This window comes from Kwoniella shandongensis, chromosome 2, assembly GCF_008629635.2.
Source record: "Kwoniella shandongensis chromosome 2, complete sequence".
In the NCBI taxonomy this organism is placed as follows: domain Eukaryota; kingdom Fungi; phylum Basidiomycota; class Tremellomycetes; order Tremellales; family Cryptococcaceae; genus Kwoniella; species Kwoniella shandongensis.
Window position 1 is genome coordinate 830,244 of NC_089288.1, and position 15,256 is coordinate 845,499.

Here is a 15,256-nt window from a genome sequence, read left to right on the forward strand (position 1 = left end):
CCGGCGGCGATCACCGATCTCACATCTAACCGGCAGTCCACGTAGAAAATGATCCGAATCGACCGCATCATGGTAATGGTAAACAATTCTTAGCTGTGATGGTTGTCTAGCTTAACCAACTCTACTGTACCGTATCGTCATAGTTCAGCGAAGAGAGAGTCTTCGGACCTACTGACGATAGATTCGGACTGTTCTCTAATCTTTCATTTCAATTCACAATGTCAAACTTCGCCTCAACTTCTTCTTCATCGTCCACCTCGTCACTCGACCACCAAACAGCATACATCTCCACAGCTCTTGCTTCGGGCACATACAAACAAATACCAACGTATCTCCCTCCATCTCCTTTGGAAGTGCGCCACGTCCGAAGATTGTGGGATGAGACTTGGAGGAGGTACGCAGGTGATGTGGTGGCTTTCTTCGGTAGGAGAAGGGGGAGAGGGGAGGTTGGAGATATGAAGAGGGTTTTGGATGGTTTGAAAGGATTTTGTCTACCTCTTGAGCTGGATGTGAGTGTAATGATGTCTTACCCTGACGCAGGCTGACTTCACATCTACCTAGCCCAGCGTCAACGTTCCCATCTCGACACTTCAATCCCTCCTTCCAGATCTCAGCAGGCAAATCTCCTCCCTCCTCGCCTCACCCCCTTTTCAGCCTTTCGGCAAAGAAGACGCAACAGTCTTGGGCCTATGTCAATGGTTCAAATCGTCTTTCATGAGATGGATCGATCCTATTCCCTGTCCTATATGTGGGGGCTCAACACATTCCGAAGGCTCTGCATCCCCCACGACTGAAGAGCGAGAAGATGGTGCGGGAAGAGTAGAGTTACATAAGTGTAATGATACGTCTTGTGGGGCGGTGAGGAGGTTTGGGAGATATGGAAAGGTCGGGACTTTGATAAGAACGAGAGAAGGAAGATGTGGAGAGTGGGCTCATCTATTCTACGTTTTGCTGAGAGCAAGAGGGATAGATGCGAGATATATCTGGAACAGGTGAGCCAAGTCGTCATCCGGGTAGCTCCGTCGTCAGTGCCAGATGCTGAAGTAGTATTCGTTCCCTGATGCGCGCAGTGAAGATCACGTATGGTGCGAATACTGGTCACCAACGTTGAAACATTGGGTTCATGTCGATTCATGGTATTTTTCAACCACTTCATGTGCAAGGGCAGTGCTGATCAACTGGCGAACAATCCCGCAGCGAAGCGACTATCAATAAACCACTGCTATACGCTCGAGGGTGGGGCAAGAAACAAGCGTTCTGCCTGTGAGTCGATGGTCAGTTGCATGAGGATTCGAACCTGACCACTTGTGAGACAGTGCGTTCGGCCCTTACGGCGCTGAAGACGTCACGCGAGCTTATGTGGATGATTTTGATGGAGCATGTCGCGGTCGACGACGTGCTAGAGGCTGGAAAGAGGGACAGCTGAGAAAGGTGCGTGTAGGAATCCTCTTTCTCATCCTGTCCTGTGTTCCATCCGCTCTTGCTGACATCCTTCCTTCCAATAGGCGCTATACGCCTGTACAGTCTCTATCCGACTTAGATTATCGCCATCCGAACGTAGTCGTCTCGAAGCGATGGATCAATCACAATCGATGTGGATAGCAGACGAAGTTGGGAGATTAAAAGAAGCGGAAAGGGAAGATCTGGGAGGACGTGTTTCCGGTCCTGAAGATTGGAGGGCTATGCGGGACGAGATGGGTCTCGGCGGAGAGATCAAGAAGCCAAAATATAAAGGTGAGTGGAGCTGTCGCTCATCATATCCTCCGGATCTGCTTTTATCAGTATGCTAAGAAACGAATCCCATATAGTCATACGTCAAGTGGAAATGAAAAACGAGACACTTTCAATCTTTGGCGACGCTCGCATAGAGGGAGCAACGATACTTCTAACCTCCGCATCCGATCAGACCTCAGCAGTCTTTCACCCTCATCAGATATCCAAAACTGGAAACTACAGAGTGAATGTGCAATTCCGACTAACTTCTCCGCCTGGAGCTGGAGAAGCGGATGGGATGGCGGTGGTGTTCACCTCTGGAAGAGGATTGGGCTTAGGAGGATATGGCCTCGGTTATACGGGATTGGGCGCGGAGGGTGATTTTGCTGTAGAAGGTGAGTGTGTTGCGCCACGTCCCAACTCGAGGGAAGGGCATGACAGCACTGACTGGCCTTTCATGCTCAGTCGACACATATCGATCTCAAGATACGGCCTCTGACCCACCTACACCGCACGTATCAGTGCACAGTCCTCCCAACGCGCATCACAGTCATTCCATAGGCTGTACAGCTGCAAACTCGATCCCCTTTCTTAGCGATGGAAGGATATACGACCTCGAGCTGATATACGAGGGTAGGGGAGGGTCGAGAAGACTGCAAGGATATCTTGGTCTGCCGTCAGACAATGGTAAAGAGCTGGAATTGGTCGATGTGAAAATACCGGAAGGTGGTGCTAGGAATGAATGGTTCGTAGGCGTCACAGGTTCTTGTGGTGGCTTGTGGCAGAAGGTGAGTGTCATGACTTTGTCGAACAGTTTTGGTAGCGCAAGTCGGTGTTGATTGGACATTTCTTCGATTCTGACCTGTAGCAAGAGATCGTGAGCTGGACGATCGAAGAGATTGATTTCTTGCTTGAGGACGAGACAGAGTCGTCGACGAATGAGGTAGAAGATATAGAGAAGGAGACGGACGATCTGTAGAATATGCACCTCATCATTGGTGGTTGTTACGGCACTCACAATGCCGCTTCTGCATAAATCAGCACATATCAGACATTGATTCGTCTGGTACATATGTCCTCGATAGTCTGGGAGGTAATTTTGCTAGTGCACACATATACGTCTGGGCACCTCAGGCTCATCGATACAATTTCCTCTTCCGTCAACTCCAACGACCACTCTTCTTTCCGATTGATTGACTGTTCCAAAGTCGTCGCGTCGAGAATCGGGGGCGCGAGGCAGCCCGCTCTTGCGAGAGAAGCTTGGCGATGGAGAATTGGATCAAGGCCGTTGTCCATCCATGTCAGATAATCGAGCAGTTGATGATTTTCTCGTCGGCAGATCTGAAGTGTGGGAGATAGTTCTCGAGCCACCCGTGTCGCACACTGTTCTTCGAAGGTCAACAAAAGGTTCAAGGGCACTGCAGTACGCGAATCCATCAATCACAAGTCAGCGCGTGTGCTCAAGCTTCTGTTACGGCTTCTTTCTCTGAACCGGCCGTGCCGAAAGTGTATTGTACGCTCGAGGAGAAACCATTTCCCAACTTCGCCTCGCGAGAACTTACCGCCTCATGACAGCTACAGCTATGGACATAAAACGCGGCTACTGAACCACTTTGATGCCTGCATCATTAGCATATTTGCGACAAACTATTCCAGCGTCATGCGTTCTCCACTATCAATTCCAGCTCGATTCGGTTGCCCCTCTCACAATTCAGACCACTCACTATAATAGTGGGAAAACTGCGACATAAGGTATCAGAAACAGGGCATATCCCTCCTCGGTCACCCAGTGTCGGTTCGTTTCTCTCGAAACGTCCATTGACGTCAAGACCAATCTTCAGTTTACCCATACTTGTTCATCTTGATCTCCACCGGTTCAACGGACGGTCTCAGACTTGATTCTTCCACTATTGCCAGTCTATTATTATGTGAAGATAATATGATCATCAATTGCAAAGCGAGTTTCTTCGCTCTGCCATACAACCTCTCCCTATTTATTACACTTCCAGCGACGCCTGAACCTACTCGAACACACACACGACATCGCATTCAGAGCCGGAAGCCCGGCTGTATCAACAGGTTCCGAGAGGAAGGAAGGTGTTCAGTGATACCAGACACATATATAATCCATGCTTTGCTTCAACATGAGCTAGCTCATTGTAAATCCTGAAGATACTTACGACTCTGTGGGACATCGCTGAACACACCCACTTGCCTGTATCTCGGACTCCTGCCATTCTGAGAGTCTTGTCTAATCGGACATCCCCGTTAAGCGTTAGTAGAGTATTTGGTTCCGTCGAAGTAAGGTCCGAAGGAACGCGACTTGTGTTTGCCTCGCTGGCACCGACCGACACCGACCAGACCAGAGCAGACACAGACAGACAATAACCGAGACGAGGTTGAGTTGGATGCGGAAAGTCTATACGGCGTTGCAAAGGTAACATCCTCAACTCAAACAAGCGGCTTAAACAATACATCCGTGGATACATCATCCCTATCCTTCGACAGTCTAGCATTCACGACTTGATAGCGACAGACAACGACCGAAATACGAATTCCTCTCAATCAATCAATCAATCAACCTCTACGTCCATCATGGTGAGCAATTGCTCCTCTACCTAATTCACACTAATCGCAGCGCTAACATATTGCATTCATATCCTCGTTACTTCCACGCATCCCTACCCACTCGTGTGGTATCGTGACTCGTTTCCCGACTCCGCTCTCCTCTCCTGACAGCCTACCAACGCCGATATCAGACGCAAGAATGCCAACTTTGCAGCTCGAGCACAAGCTGGTAAGAAGACAGCAAGACCACCTCGTTCTGCTCAGAAGAGAAGTGTAGCAACTTGGGTATTGATAGCGATGGGGTTCTTGGTTGTGGGTGGAAGTGAGTGTCGCTCTTTTCGTCGGAACGGTGGAGGGATGAGACGAGTTGGAGTAGATGACGAAATGCCCGACATTGTCATTGACGGAGGGATGGTCTGGGTCATGGAGCTGTTCGCGCCTGTAACGGCGAGAAAGTAGAGCGAGAGGAGCGACTCCCGACCCACGAACTGCAGATTGAGATGGGATACGGCCAGAGCTGATTCCACGAATCCATTTCTCACTCTTAGCGGTAGTCGAATTGATCAGGTTACTGGTATTCGGTTCCTTCTAAGATAGGATAGGTTTTCGTGAGTCTTTTCCTCATCTTTATTAGAAGCGCGGATATTGATGTTGATCTCTCGGTCGCTGCACAGACGGTTTAGAGGTGATGTGGTCGACTCCATTTGTATATACCCTAATGCTCTCTCGTCTTATGCAATTCTGCTCGGACAACGACGACGGAGATGTCTCATCTAACAAACCGGATATGTCTTCACGACGCAGCGCGATGTGCTCGCTAGTGGATACTGACCCACCGATACATGCCAGTACCCAAGATATATTGCTGAACAAACTCCGTAGATGCCTCTTCTCCCTCATGCTCTAACGAACAGATCATAACAACTCCTCTACGCCCGCCTCCATGCCTAAATCCGAATCCGAATCCGAGTCCGACTCACTCCCTTCTCCTCCACCACGTCTATCATTCCTTCTATCCCTCCTACCTACGACCCAGACCATCGTTCCTAAAGACCAAGTATGTCTCTTCTTTCCATATTCCCACTTCCAATCTATATCTTCTTCCGGTTTACCACCTTCTAGATGGAAGTTCAGCGAAGCGAGATTGGCCAGATGAAGAAAGTGTGGTATGGATCGAGATCGGTAGACCTTCATGATACCGTCAAGGACCAAAAGGAGGGGGATAAGCGGGATGATGTAGGTGAAGAAGAGTGTGGCTAAGGCAAGTTGGTTGTTAAGAATAATCAGCTTCGGACTCCTTGATACGTATCTCTAACTCGCATTGCAACACTCACTCCATGTTGGTCGTTGGAAGGGTGTCAGTAGCCAAGACAGGGGTGCAAGTAGAAACACCATGATCAAACTCGCTAGATCGGACTGCTGCAACTCGAATATGCTGTCACAACAGCAAACGATCAGCATCCTTCCAATGTGTACACATCTTCCCCATTTGTCAAAACCTCGGTGCGCCTTTTCCCAGCTGACTGCGCGCGATCTCTTGTTTCTATCCAAAGTGCATTGTACACGTCAGCGCCACTCACCACATTGCCTCAGCACTACCAAACGCATCAACTATGACCCTCCTCGCGCTCTCCTCTCCAAATTGATGAAAGGTCGAAAAGAACGTCCGTATATGTCTATGATCTCTGATCGCTTTATTATTGATCGTAGCTTGTCTCGCATCCACGCTCTCGGGGAGGTATGATATCGTCGAGGAGGAGGATGAGGTAGGAAGGGAGTGTGACGAGGAGGAAGAAGAGGAAGATGGAAGATCAGGATGGGTCAGGAGGAAACGGATAGGTTGTTTTGAGGATGATTGACGATGTTGGCTGTGAGGTGGATAGATGAGTTAGCATGGTTCTAGTCTGCTTGTCAAGCTTTCAATGATAGGACTATCTTGATGTAATGACGTCTTGAGAGCTTTTCTCCATTCCTAAGCTCTGGCGCGAATTCCAGGATTCCAAGGCAAAACATACACCTCCGACTACCTCCCATGCAACACAATCTTATGACTCGCTAGCTGGTTCTGCTGTCAAGCTCACTTGATCTTCCTTTCCACTGCCAATACCGTTCTCCCACTCTCCCTTCCACCAGAACTACTACTCCCACTCCCAAAATCGACCACTCTCAAGCCTTCTCTCCTCTTTTCACCCTCTTCATCCCTCTTCCTATCTTCTTCCTCTATACTATCCACCAAGTTCTCCAATACCTCACTGGCAAGTTCGTATGGCGCACATTTTTGTAGGAAAGCGAAAAGACGATGAGTCCAAAGGAAGTTGTGGAGGGTGTGGATTGGTGTAGAGAGATATGGTGGACAGAATGTAGGATCGAGAGGTGATATGAGCCACGGTCGTTGGGTAGGTAGGTGCATCGCGAGCGTCGTGTCGGAGAGCAAGTGACTCCTAGTCCACAGGCAGACAGTAAAGGAATGGATCTATCACTTGGGATATATCCTTGACTGTTGTCGTGTTTGCGAAAGGTCAAAACCAGAAGATAGACCACAGAGTAACCGAAAGATGGACCAAAACAAGAATGTGACGTCAAATTATCCCCTGCTATCACGTTTACGTTTACGTTTAGGTTTTTCCCAAAACCGATGATAAGCGGGTACCGGTCTCTGACCACGATTGAATAGCCATCTCATCTCATCCACAGGCAACATGCATGAATCAGACTCTTTGACAGCATCCACACTGCTTTCATATTTGTATTGGCAGTGTATTGTATACTTTCATTGCTTCTCGGTTCGGTACAGACACACTACGACCTACGTCCCACGACCAGCTTCTCGTTCTAATAGACAAATTTTCAACGAGGTAAGGAAGAGTATAAATGGAATGAGAGAATAAAATGCTTGGGTGGTAAAGGAAGAGGGCACCGCTACGTTCCCTTATCGACGGGAACGCAAGGATCAAGAGATAACGGTTAGGTTTCTGATAAGAGGAGAAGAGAGGGAGAGGCGTGATAAGAAATGAAGACTACGTAGTCTCTCAATGAAAATAACACACAACACAATCACGCACAACGATGTCGACGACAATTTCACACACTGCAAACTCTATCTCATCACGATACCCTTCTCCGCATTGACCTTGTTCGGTCGTTTGTCGATGTGATCCAAGCCAAGCGCATCGTCCGGAGCCCACTTGTGGTCGTACAGCACGTCGTCTTCAGAGTGAAATCATCAGCACGAACCAAAAATGATGGTCGCTCGCGGCAGAACTCACCATCTTCAACGATGGACGGTTGCTTGAAAACCGTTGAAGTGACAAGGCTGAACTTGTACTTGGCAAAGTCCTTTTCTGACACGCCGATTCGTTGCTGCAATCTCTTCTTTGTTTCTGAGAAAGGCTCGCCCTAAAACAATCAGACGTCAATATAGGCTAGCACACATGCCAGCTGCACGCCGCTTACCTCGAGGACGACAAACTTGCACGGAACACCGTGCGTCCGTGATGGATCCCTCGCGTAATGGAAGAGATTCACAACCTTTGTTCCCTCGCCAGCGTTCAGCTCATCTTCTGGGACCTCCTCTGCATACAGCTCAGCCGGTTCAGCGAGATTACCGATCATCTCAGATCCGGTGTATTCCCGTTGTGATCGGCCGGACGATGAGATGTCGAAGATCCGGACCTTGCCGCTTCCGCCTGGTTGAAGCTTGACGGTCTTCAGCAGGTTCTCCGCGACGTCGCTGAAAGTGCAGGTCTTGGGCAGCAAGAAGGGGTGGGTCGCCTGGTCGAAGGTGTCAGCTCGCTGCACTCGAACCCGGTATCTGCTACACTTACTTCTTCCTTGTTATTACGTCCAGTCCAAACAACCTTCAAAGACTTCTTTGTCTCGAGCTCGATGATGCTGATATCCAGTAATTCGTAGTAGATGATGACATTGGGGTGTTGGCTGTAATAGTTGGTTTGAGTGATGTCGGCAACACTCTGGTTCAGTGATCGTTTGATGATGGCCTTTGGTGTGCCACTCTGAGGGTTTGATGAGGTGAATCGGAGCTTTAAAGGATCGTGTTTCAGGTAATCGCCAACTCGATGAGCCATCTGATCGACAATTCAGTCAGTGTCTGGGCTCCTCAAGGCATAAATTTGCACTCACGATATCGTATGTCATCTTCTTACTGAGCATCAAGTCGAAGTCGGGCGCCTTGCCAGTTGTGTCCTCGTATCGTGCTTTGAATTGCACAAGGACTCGGTTTTGCAAAAAGTCGTAGAATTGAGGGACAGTTGAATACAAAGATTGTGCTTCCAAGTCGGCAACCCTGTCATAACGCGTTAGTCATGAAGAAAGATGATGGAATGACGAAATCGACCACTCACTCCTTGTCCGTCATGTCAACCTGATAGCAGATGATGTCACCATCTTGTATTTCGTTCTGCAAGTAGGTTTGCTTGGTCTTCATTCCCTCGATCATGCCAGCCTTGATTTCCTCATATAATTTGATAGGAGTAGACGAAGGCCACCCCATCTTTTCCTGGATAACGCTTGACAGGTCGCTGACTTTGTTGTTCTTGTTAACGAAGACCTTGCCTTGACCGAGGAGTGTTTGTCGAGAACAGTCGAACCACTTGAGGAAGATCATGATAGGGGGGTTGTTGGGATCCGCGTGAAGGGTGTTGAATTTGGCGTGGTCGGGGTTGTAGTCCAGGTACAGCCTGAGATCGGCAGCCCTAGCAGCCATGCTGTTACGGATGTGGTCCATCGTTTGCGAATTCTCACTGTCATGAATAGGGACATCTGGTCGCACAGTCTTATTTTGTCTGTTAACAAGGACCCAAAGACGGAAGTCTCGTTCAGAGATCTTGAAATATTGCGCGATACGTTGTTTGAAGGTGAAGAAGGTTTCTGTTTTCAAGACTCGGAAGGTGGGAAGTTCGGTAGCAGGGAGGTTCTTGTCATCGAATGAGGCGAGATCGAAGCCTTGATGTCTGGAGAAAATCTCGTCGGTAATGACCTTGGCGGTGAGGTATAAGTGTTGCTCGTCCTTCTCTCTCCTCTTTGCCTCGAGCTGTTCTCGCTCGGCATCCAAACGAGCCTCTGCAATTACTGTCAGTAGCTGCAAGGCAACAAAACGTCGGCTAACTCACTCAAATGGGAAGGTGTGTCCGCTTCAGTGAAGGGGGCCAAGACCGTGTCGACCTCGGTGTCCCTGACATACACCAACATGTACGCATTTGTGAACTTCTTCAAAGTCCTCGCTTGCGTTCGCTGATTTGGTGGGATAAGACCATTGAGCATATCACCGCCATAGTTGTCCTCAAGAACCTCCTTGTCCGTCACAGGGGTCACCCGATCGTCGTCAAATTTGAACCATCGGCCGTCCTTCTCAGGTTTGATGAGAGCGAAGTAGTGACCACCGTGCAAGTCACCAGAGTGCACTAAGACACCTTGAAGCTTGTAGACATGAGATTGCGATCTGTCGGCTGACTCATCCAAGAACTCTCCGAGATCGATTTCGAAGGGGAACTCGTGTCGGTCATTGATCTGCGAGCGAGCGTTAGCATTGGACCAAGTGTCTTGATGAGATGTCTCACTTTAACCAAGGCATCCTTCTCCACATCGTACTCGAAACGTCGCAATTGCAAGTGCAAAACTGGAGGGAAAGATTTGAAGATAACACCCTTCTTTGCTGCTTGCAAACCATGACCTTCCGCTTGGTACTTGTTGTCGCCATCAAGAGTCTCGACTGAAACGTATTCTCGGAAAGAGTCACGAAGGTTCTTGATACCCTTGATGGTGAGTTGGATGTCTGCAGGATAGGTCAGAATAAGTCATCTGGGATCGATTGCTTGATTACAACAAGCTCACCGTAGAAATCCTCAACAACCGATGATTCAAAATCGACATCAATACACTTGATGTAGTTCTTCATCTGACCCTTGAACAATCGTGGGATCGCTCCTTCCGCCGGTGTGCCCTATGATCTACGTCAGCGTTGTGGACAGTTGGCGTAAAACTCGAGCTCACCTTCATCTTGATCTCCAGCTTGTCTTGCAAGATTCGGCTGAATTCTTGAACGTCATGCTGCATGAAAGAATCTAATGATTTCCATCCGAATGATTTGGTGAGTTCGGTAGTTCCTACTGGTTGACCTGACGTTTGGAGGTGGTAGAAGACACGTTGAAGAGCAAGGGGCAGTGATTCGGAGGGTATGTCGCCTTCAGTCGGTATTTGATAGACAGCCTATGGAAGCGAACTGTCAGAGCTAGTTGGAGACGGGTGTTCTTCAGACTCACTTTGCGGAAATAGTTTGTGCAGAAAAGTGATTGCAGAAGAGAGTTCATGTAACAAGTCGCTCCTTGGTTCTTCAGTCCAACATGTCCGGTCTCCTTCTTCGAGTCGTAGCTGCAAGTCATGCGTCAGATCGATCGTCTTGCGCCCATTGAATAGGAGTTCTACTCACTTGACAAAGTTGTGCCACAATACTCCTGTTGGATCTTTCAACACTCTTACAAACGCCGTAATCTCCACTTCGTCATTCTCAATTGTCGGTCTTGTTTTCCCGTTTGCTGTATCCGCAGTGTAAAGCTTTCTCAGATCGACAAACCGCGTGAAACCCCAATCACACTCCTCGGCGACAAATCGGTGATGAGCATCTGCGTGATGTGGGTATTCAGCACATCTCTCACCAACGTTTGGCATGCAACTAAGCGAACTCACGACTTGATGTCTGGATGGTAGGATCCCAAGGGTTTGAGATTGCCAAGCAGAATTGAGCGCAAGCATGCCATCCTTCCGGTGCTGTTTTGGGGTTTGCGTAATCGAGATAAACCGAGACCATATCGTTCGGTTGACCATTCGCATTTCCTTGTGGGAACAACAAGATCCGCCTGTTGACACGTTGACCCACCTCAAATCAGCTGAGAATTCCCCATCTTGAGTCTCGTCAAGAAGAACTGACCATTTATGTCCACCACAACTGAATTCGGGACCGACTATCCGTTTGGCCTGCTGACTCCAATGTTCGATACGCCATGTTTGCGCTTGGAAATCTTCAATCTCCAATCCAAGGTCCGGCATCGCCTTTGCCGCATAGGCTTCATCTACAAGCAGTGGTGGAGAATTAGCACGCGCTCATTTGAGCCTAATTATAGCAGAACAGCAGGCAGATGTAGCACATCAAAGGTATTGACCCTGTATCGACTGGACATGTAACACTCACAGTTGTGGACACTGGGCAACTCCTCTACCTCCATTGGCGCCGGACTGTCATCGATGATGATGTCTGTGACATCGTTTGCCTGTTGCTGAAAGGGTTGAAAGCAACATTAGCCAGTCTTCCAGTCTCAATGATAGACTAGAGCGATGCGCTTCGTGGCCAAAGACAAGCGATGGCAAAGCGCGCAGCTGTGGGCTGCACCCCGTGACAAGAGGACACACTGACTCACCATGTTGATCTGATCTCACACAACTTAGGCGGCACACCGAAGGAAGGGGATACGCGAAGGGGGAGGGTCGTAGGTGGTCGATTGCCGTTTTCTACGTTGATTTGTTGTATCACTTTCCACGCGACGACGAGATGCAGGGGGGGAACACAAAGGATATGAAGAGACAAAAGTATATGAAAGAGATGCAAGATGTGAAAGCTGTGTGATGAAAGGTCGTGTCTCTGTAATGACGAACGACAGCAACAGGCAGCAGTGTAACAGCGATAGACAGACAGGTCGGTCAGCGTCGAGCACAGTCAGCGTCAGCAACAACTCTTGACTGTGTTACAACCGGGTAAAGTGAGAGTGAGAGATATCTACGTATGTGGCATAAAGCAGGGTGCAAAGGGGCTCATATCAGAAAGCGGTGTTACACGGCGTTATGATCAGAGTGGCACACAGCTCACTCGCCAAACTTCCACTTAGACACTCGAGCATGTAGCAAGGCATCAATCAAGTTTCAATCTATCTCGCTTTCTCTTTCCTCTTCTCTTCTTCTCAAACTGCCTCTTACTACTTTACTTTCATTCGACATGCAACTCGTTACTCTTTACCTTCCCAACCCTGTTCATCACCTCCCTCCGTCCTCCTCACTCTACATCCCCATCTCAACCCGCGGTTCTTAGATCCACTACCAGGAGTGACTATCCCCTCTCCCTCTTCTTCCAGTCGCAAAATTAAAAACTTTCGATTGGAAGAGGAACATGGAGGTTAATGGGTCCTCCGCCAGCTCTGCAAGGCTGTGCGATTGGTCGTCGTATGAGTCAACCCGTGGAATAATGCTTGCCTAAATACCGCTTTATCGTCAGATAATGTGGTGTTTCTCGAAAAGCCGTCTTGGCGATTCGAAAAGGTTGCAAATGGGGTGTAAAGAATCTTCTCATAAGCCGAGCTCTCCAAGAGCTTGGAGTTACATCTCAAGCAGACATATCTTTATCACACTTCGACAACGATTTTCTTTCTTTGTGACTAGGTGAGTTACAGTCTCCTTCCACTCCCTTCCCCATCCACTCCCAATCCCTGAGCAATGACGAAAATCATTTTCCTAATCGTATTCACACTGTGCGACTCTTCGGAGAATGCGTATAACCATCTTACAACGGTATCGGAGCTCTCACCATTCACTCGTCTTTTTCTCTACATTTTCAATTTAAATGAGAATGAGCGCTGACGGACGAAATAGCCTATTGTAATTTAGGTTCAATTATAGATTGTACCATCTATGTATCTGATGTCTTGCTATAACGCATTCCCACTCTCCATTTCAGGATTTTCACTTACTCCGACTGCCTCCCCTATGCTGAAGTGTTCTCGTCGCAAATACCTCACGACGAGTACTTCTCAGCAGAGGGAGAGAATGTACACCACTACGCTCTATGGATTTAGGCACTGTTCTTGCTAAAGCCGTGGACAAGGTCAATTGAAAGAGCACGGACATCGAATCATCATTTTCGTTCATATACATTATAATCGTTGCCCACTACCTATAACATACCTATGCACATCATCGCGGGAGATCGTCCATCACAATTGCCTTTTCACTCTCAAGCCAGACAAACCCTACTGGCTGCGTCTACACCTTGTTTGAATCCATGTTCCCACTCCCACGCCGCCTTGCCCAACTTCTTACCGGCGTGACTTTCATACTCTACTCTACGTCTAGCCGCCCATTGTGTGATGAAGCCGAGCTCGCTTGTCGAGTTTCCATGTCCAGCAGAAAGGAAGATGAGCGCGTCATCCCATCCTTGTGAGAAGCCTGGTGCGTAGACGGTAGAGTCGGGAGATCCGCCATTGGCTTGCCAGTATGATGTATGGGCGTCTGCCAAAGCATCAGTGGCCGTCTTCCCGAGTCATGCCATTTGGTGTCATGCGACAGAACTCACGATGACCATCGCGCAACTCTGCATCTTTCACTTCCTTCGGTGGCATACCCTTAAATCTCCCACCTCCAATCCAAGGGGGTATGATCTCTGCTCTACTCGCATCTCTAGCTGACCATCCCGCATCCCAACCATCACCTTTCTTGTATGTCCAGAACCACCATCCTGCCGCATGTTTCTCAAACAGCTCAATCTGGGAATAGACAAATTCTCTCCTCTGCGCATCCTTCTCTCCGTCCGATATATCCTGTGGGAAAGATTGAGGGTCCAACGAAGCTGACCATTCTCCTACTACCAGAGCACCTTTTGCGGTATCAGATTGTCCTGCAAAGATGTCTTTGAAGTGACCTCGAAGTTCTTTGGCATGGACTATCCCAGACTTGTGTTTGTCGTCACCGGTGAAACATCGATAGAGGTGATGATCTAGTACGACGAAATCATCTCGTCGTCCTACATAATCGGCATAATGCTGTGTATCCCATGCGTCGGAGATGTAGATCGGAAAATCGGGCGGGGCGACTGATCTGATCCCCTCGATCGTATGGGTGTACCAGCCTTGTAATCTAGAGTTGTTTTGCGGCTCGTTGAGAAGCTCCAATCCGACAACATGGGGGACTGAGGCGAACTGCGAAGCGAGGAATCGTAGAGCGAGCGAGGTGGAAGCTTGATTCGCGTGCGTATCCCAGAAGCCGACTTTCCCTCGAGACAAACCCGAATGGGCTAGTCACAGCTGTCAGGACTGGGAATAAGAACGAGAGATGACACAACTCACCATCTGGATTTTGAGCACCGGCTGCTCCATGTAGATCTGAAAAGGGGAAGGCACGGCGTCAGCTCGAGGTAAGTCATTGGATCGAGACTTGTTGCAAGCTCACCTATCAGCACCCCTAATCCATACGAGCCAGCCAGCTCCACAGCCTGCTTTATCCTGCCCCAAGCGCCCTCGAAGATATGGTGAAATGGTTCGAAGTCTGTTCCTTTCAAAACTTCGAACAGTGGTCCGCAAAGGTGATAGTATGCGATCTGCCCAAGGCGGAAAGCATATCAGTACCCAAGCGTCGACAGACTGACCGCAAATCGTGCCACTCACCGGCAATCTGACACTGTTAAAGCCCCTCTCTGCAATCCACCTGAAATCTTCCTCTGTGACCCAAGTATCCCAATGTTCTTCCAAGATTCTCTTGGCATGATCTCCACTCCGCGCCACGTCCCAATCACTCTGTCCAGGTTGAGCAGCTTCCCTAAACACCTCTGGACAGATCCACCGTTCTAAAGCAAACCATGAACCAAGATTGACACCTCGCTGTTTTCGGTATCGGAAGATCGCGGATGGTCCTAGTGGGATTGGATGGGGAGGTGGGGGGAAATCGTACGATGGTGAACTGGAAGAGAGTTGATCTTTGAATTTGTTCAGTAGACCCATTGTAGTTGTAGTAGATGTCAGTAGTAGGAGTGGTATTTGTCGTTCTCGTTGACAGCGTTGATATCAACGTTATTGATTAAGTCGGTTGAACGAGGAAAGTTGAATGGTTTATGCGAAAGAAAGGAATAATAGATCTGACGTCAAATGATCCGGGTGCCTGAACGACACGTGGCATCTGACACCGAAGCCAAGCACAAATGCAC

General features: G+C 48.7%; 5 protein-coding genes across 5 annotated transcripts; 2 read left to right on the forward strand and 3 right to left on the reverse strand.

Moving 5' to 3' along the window:
* Window positions 1–218: 218 nt before the first annotated feature.
* Window positions 219–2,692, forward strand: CI109_100978 (uncharacterized protein; the record flags this gene model as incomplete). Its single annotated transcript, XM_065966874.1, has 9 exons — window positions 219–509; window positions 562–992; window positions 1,071–1,136; window positions 1,198–1,263; window positions 1,317–1,431; window positions 1,506–1,734; window positions 1,809–2,108; window positions 2,179–2,501; window positions 2,582–2,692. 9 exons carry the CDS (start codon window positions 219–221, stop codon window positions 2,690–2,692), a joined length of 1,932 nt encoding a protein of 643 aa, XP_065822946.1.
* Window positions 2,693–4,308: 1,616 nt separating this feature from the next.
* Window positions 4,309–4,740, forward strand: CI109_100979 (uncharacterized protein; the record flags this gene model as incomplete). Its single annotated transcript, XM_065966875.1, has 2 exons — window positions 4,309–4,311; window positions 4,453–4,740. The coding sequence occupies 2 exons, from the start codon at window positions 4,309–4,311 to the stop codon at window positions 4,738–4,740; spliced, it is 291 nt and encodes a 96-aa protein (XP_065822947.1).
* A 456-nt stretch (window positions 4,741–5,196) lies between these two features.
* On the reverse strand, window positions 5,197–6,691 carry CI109_100980 (uncharacterized protein; the record flags this gene model as incomplete). The annotated part of the gene is made up of 4 exons (XM_032002634.1): window positions 5,197–5,537; window positions 5,616–5,716; window positions 5,862–6,149; window positions 6,363–6,691. 4 exons carry the CDS (start codon window positions 6,689–6,691, stop codon window positions 5,197–5,199), a joined length of 1,059 nt encoding a protein of 352 aa, XP_031862973.1.
* Window positions 6,692–7,378: 687 nt separating this feature from the next.
* CI109_100981 (uncharacterized protein) lies at window positions 7,379–11,519 on the reverse strand (the record flags this gene model as incomplete). The annotated part of the gene is made up of 15 exons (XM_032002635.2): window positions 7,379–7,488; window positions 7,548–7,677; window positions 7,735–8,052; window positions 8,106–8,366; window positions 8,422–8,584; window positions 8,643–9,360; window positions 9,411–9,807; window positions 9,858–10,072; window positions 10,132–10,240; window positions 10,291–10,506; window positions 10,560–10,668; window positions 10,727–10,919; window positions 10,984–11,153; window positions 11,225–11,366; window positions 11,486–11,519. 15 exons carry the CDS (start codon window positions 11,517–11,519, stop codon window positions 7,379–7,381), a joined length of 3,285 nt encoding a protein of 1,094 aa, XP_031862974.2.
* A 1,775-nt stretch (window positions 11,520–13,294) lies between these two features.
* CI109_100982 (uncharacterized protein) lies at window positions 13,295–15,053 on the reverse strand (the record flags this gene model as incomplete). Its single annotated transcript, XM_032002636.1, has 5 exons — window positions 13,295–13,569; window positions 13,634–14,350; window positions 14,403–14,438; window positions 14,506–14,653; window positions 14,721–15,053. The coding sequence occupies 5 exons, from the start codon at window positions 15,051–15,053 to the stop codon at window positions 13,295–13,297; spliced, it is 1,509 nt and encodes a 502-aa protein (XP_031862975.1).
* Window positions 15,054–15,256: the final 203 nt, after the last annotated feature.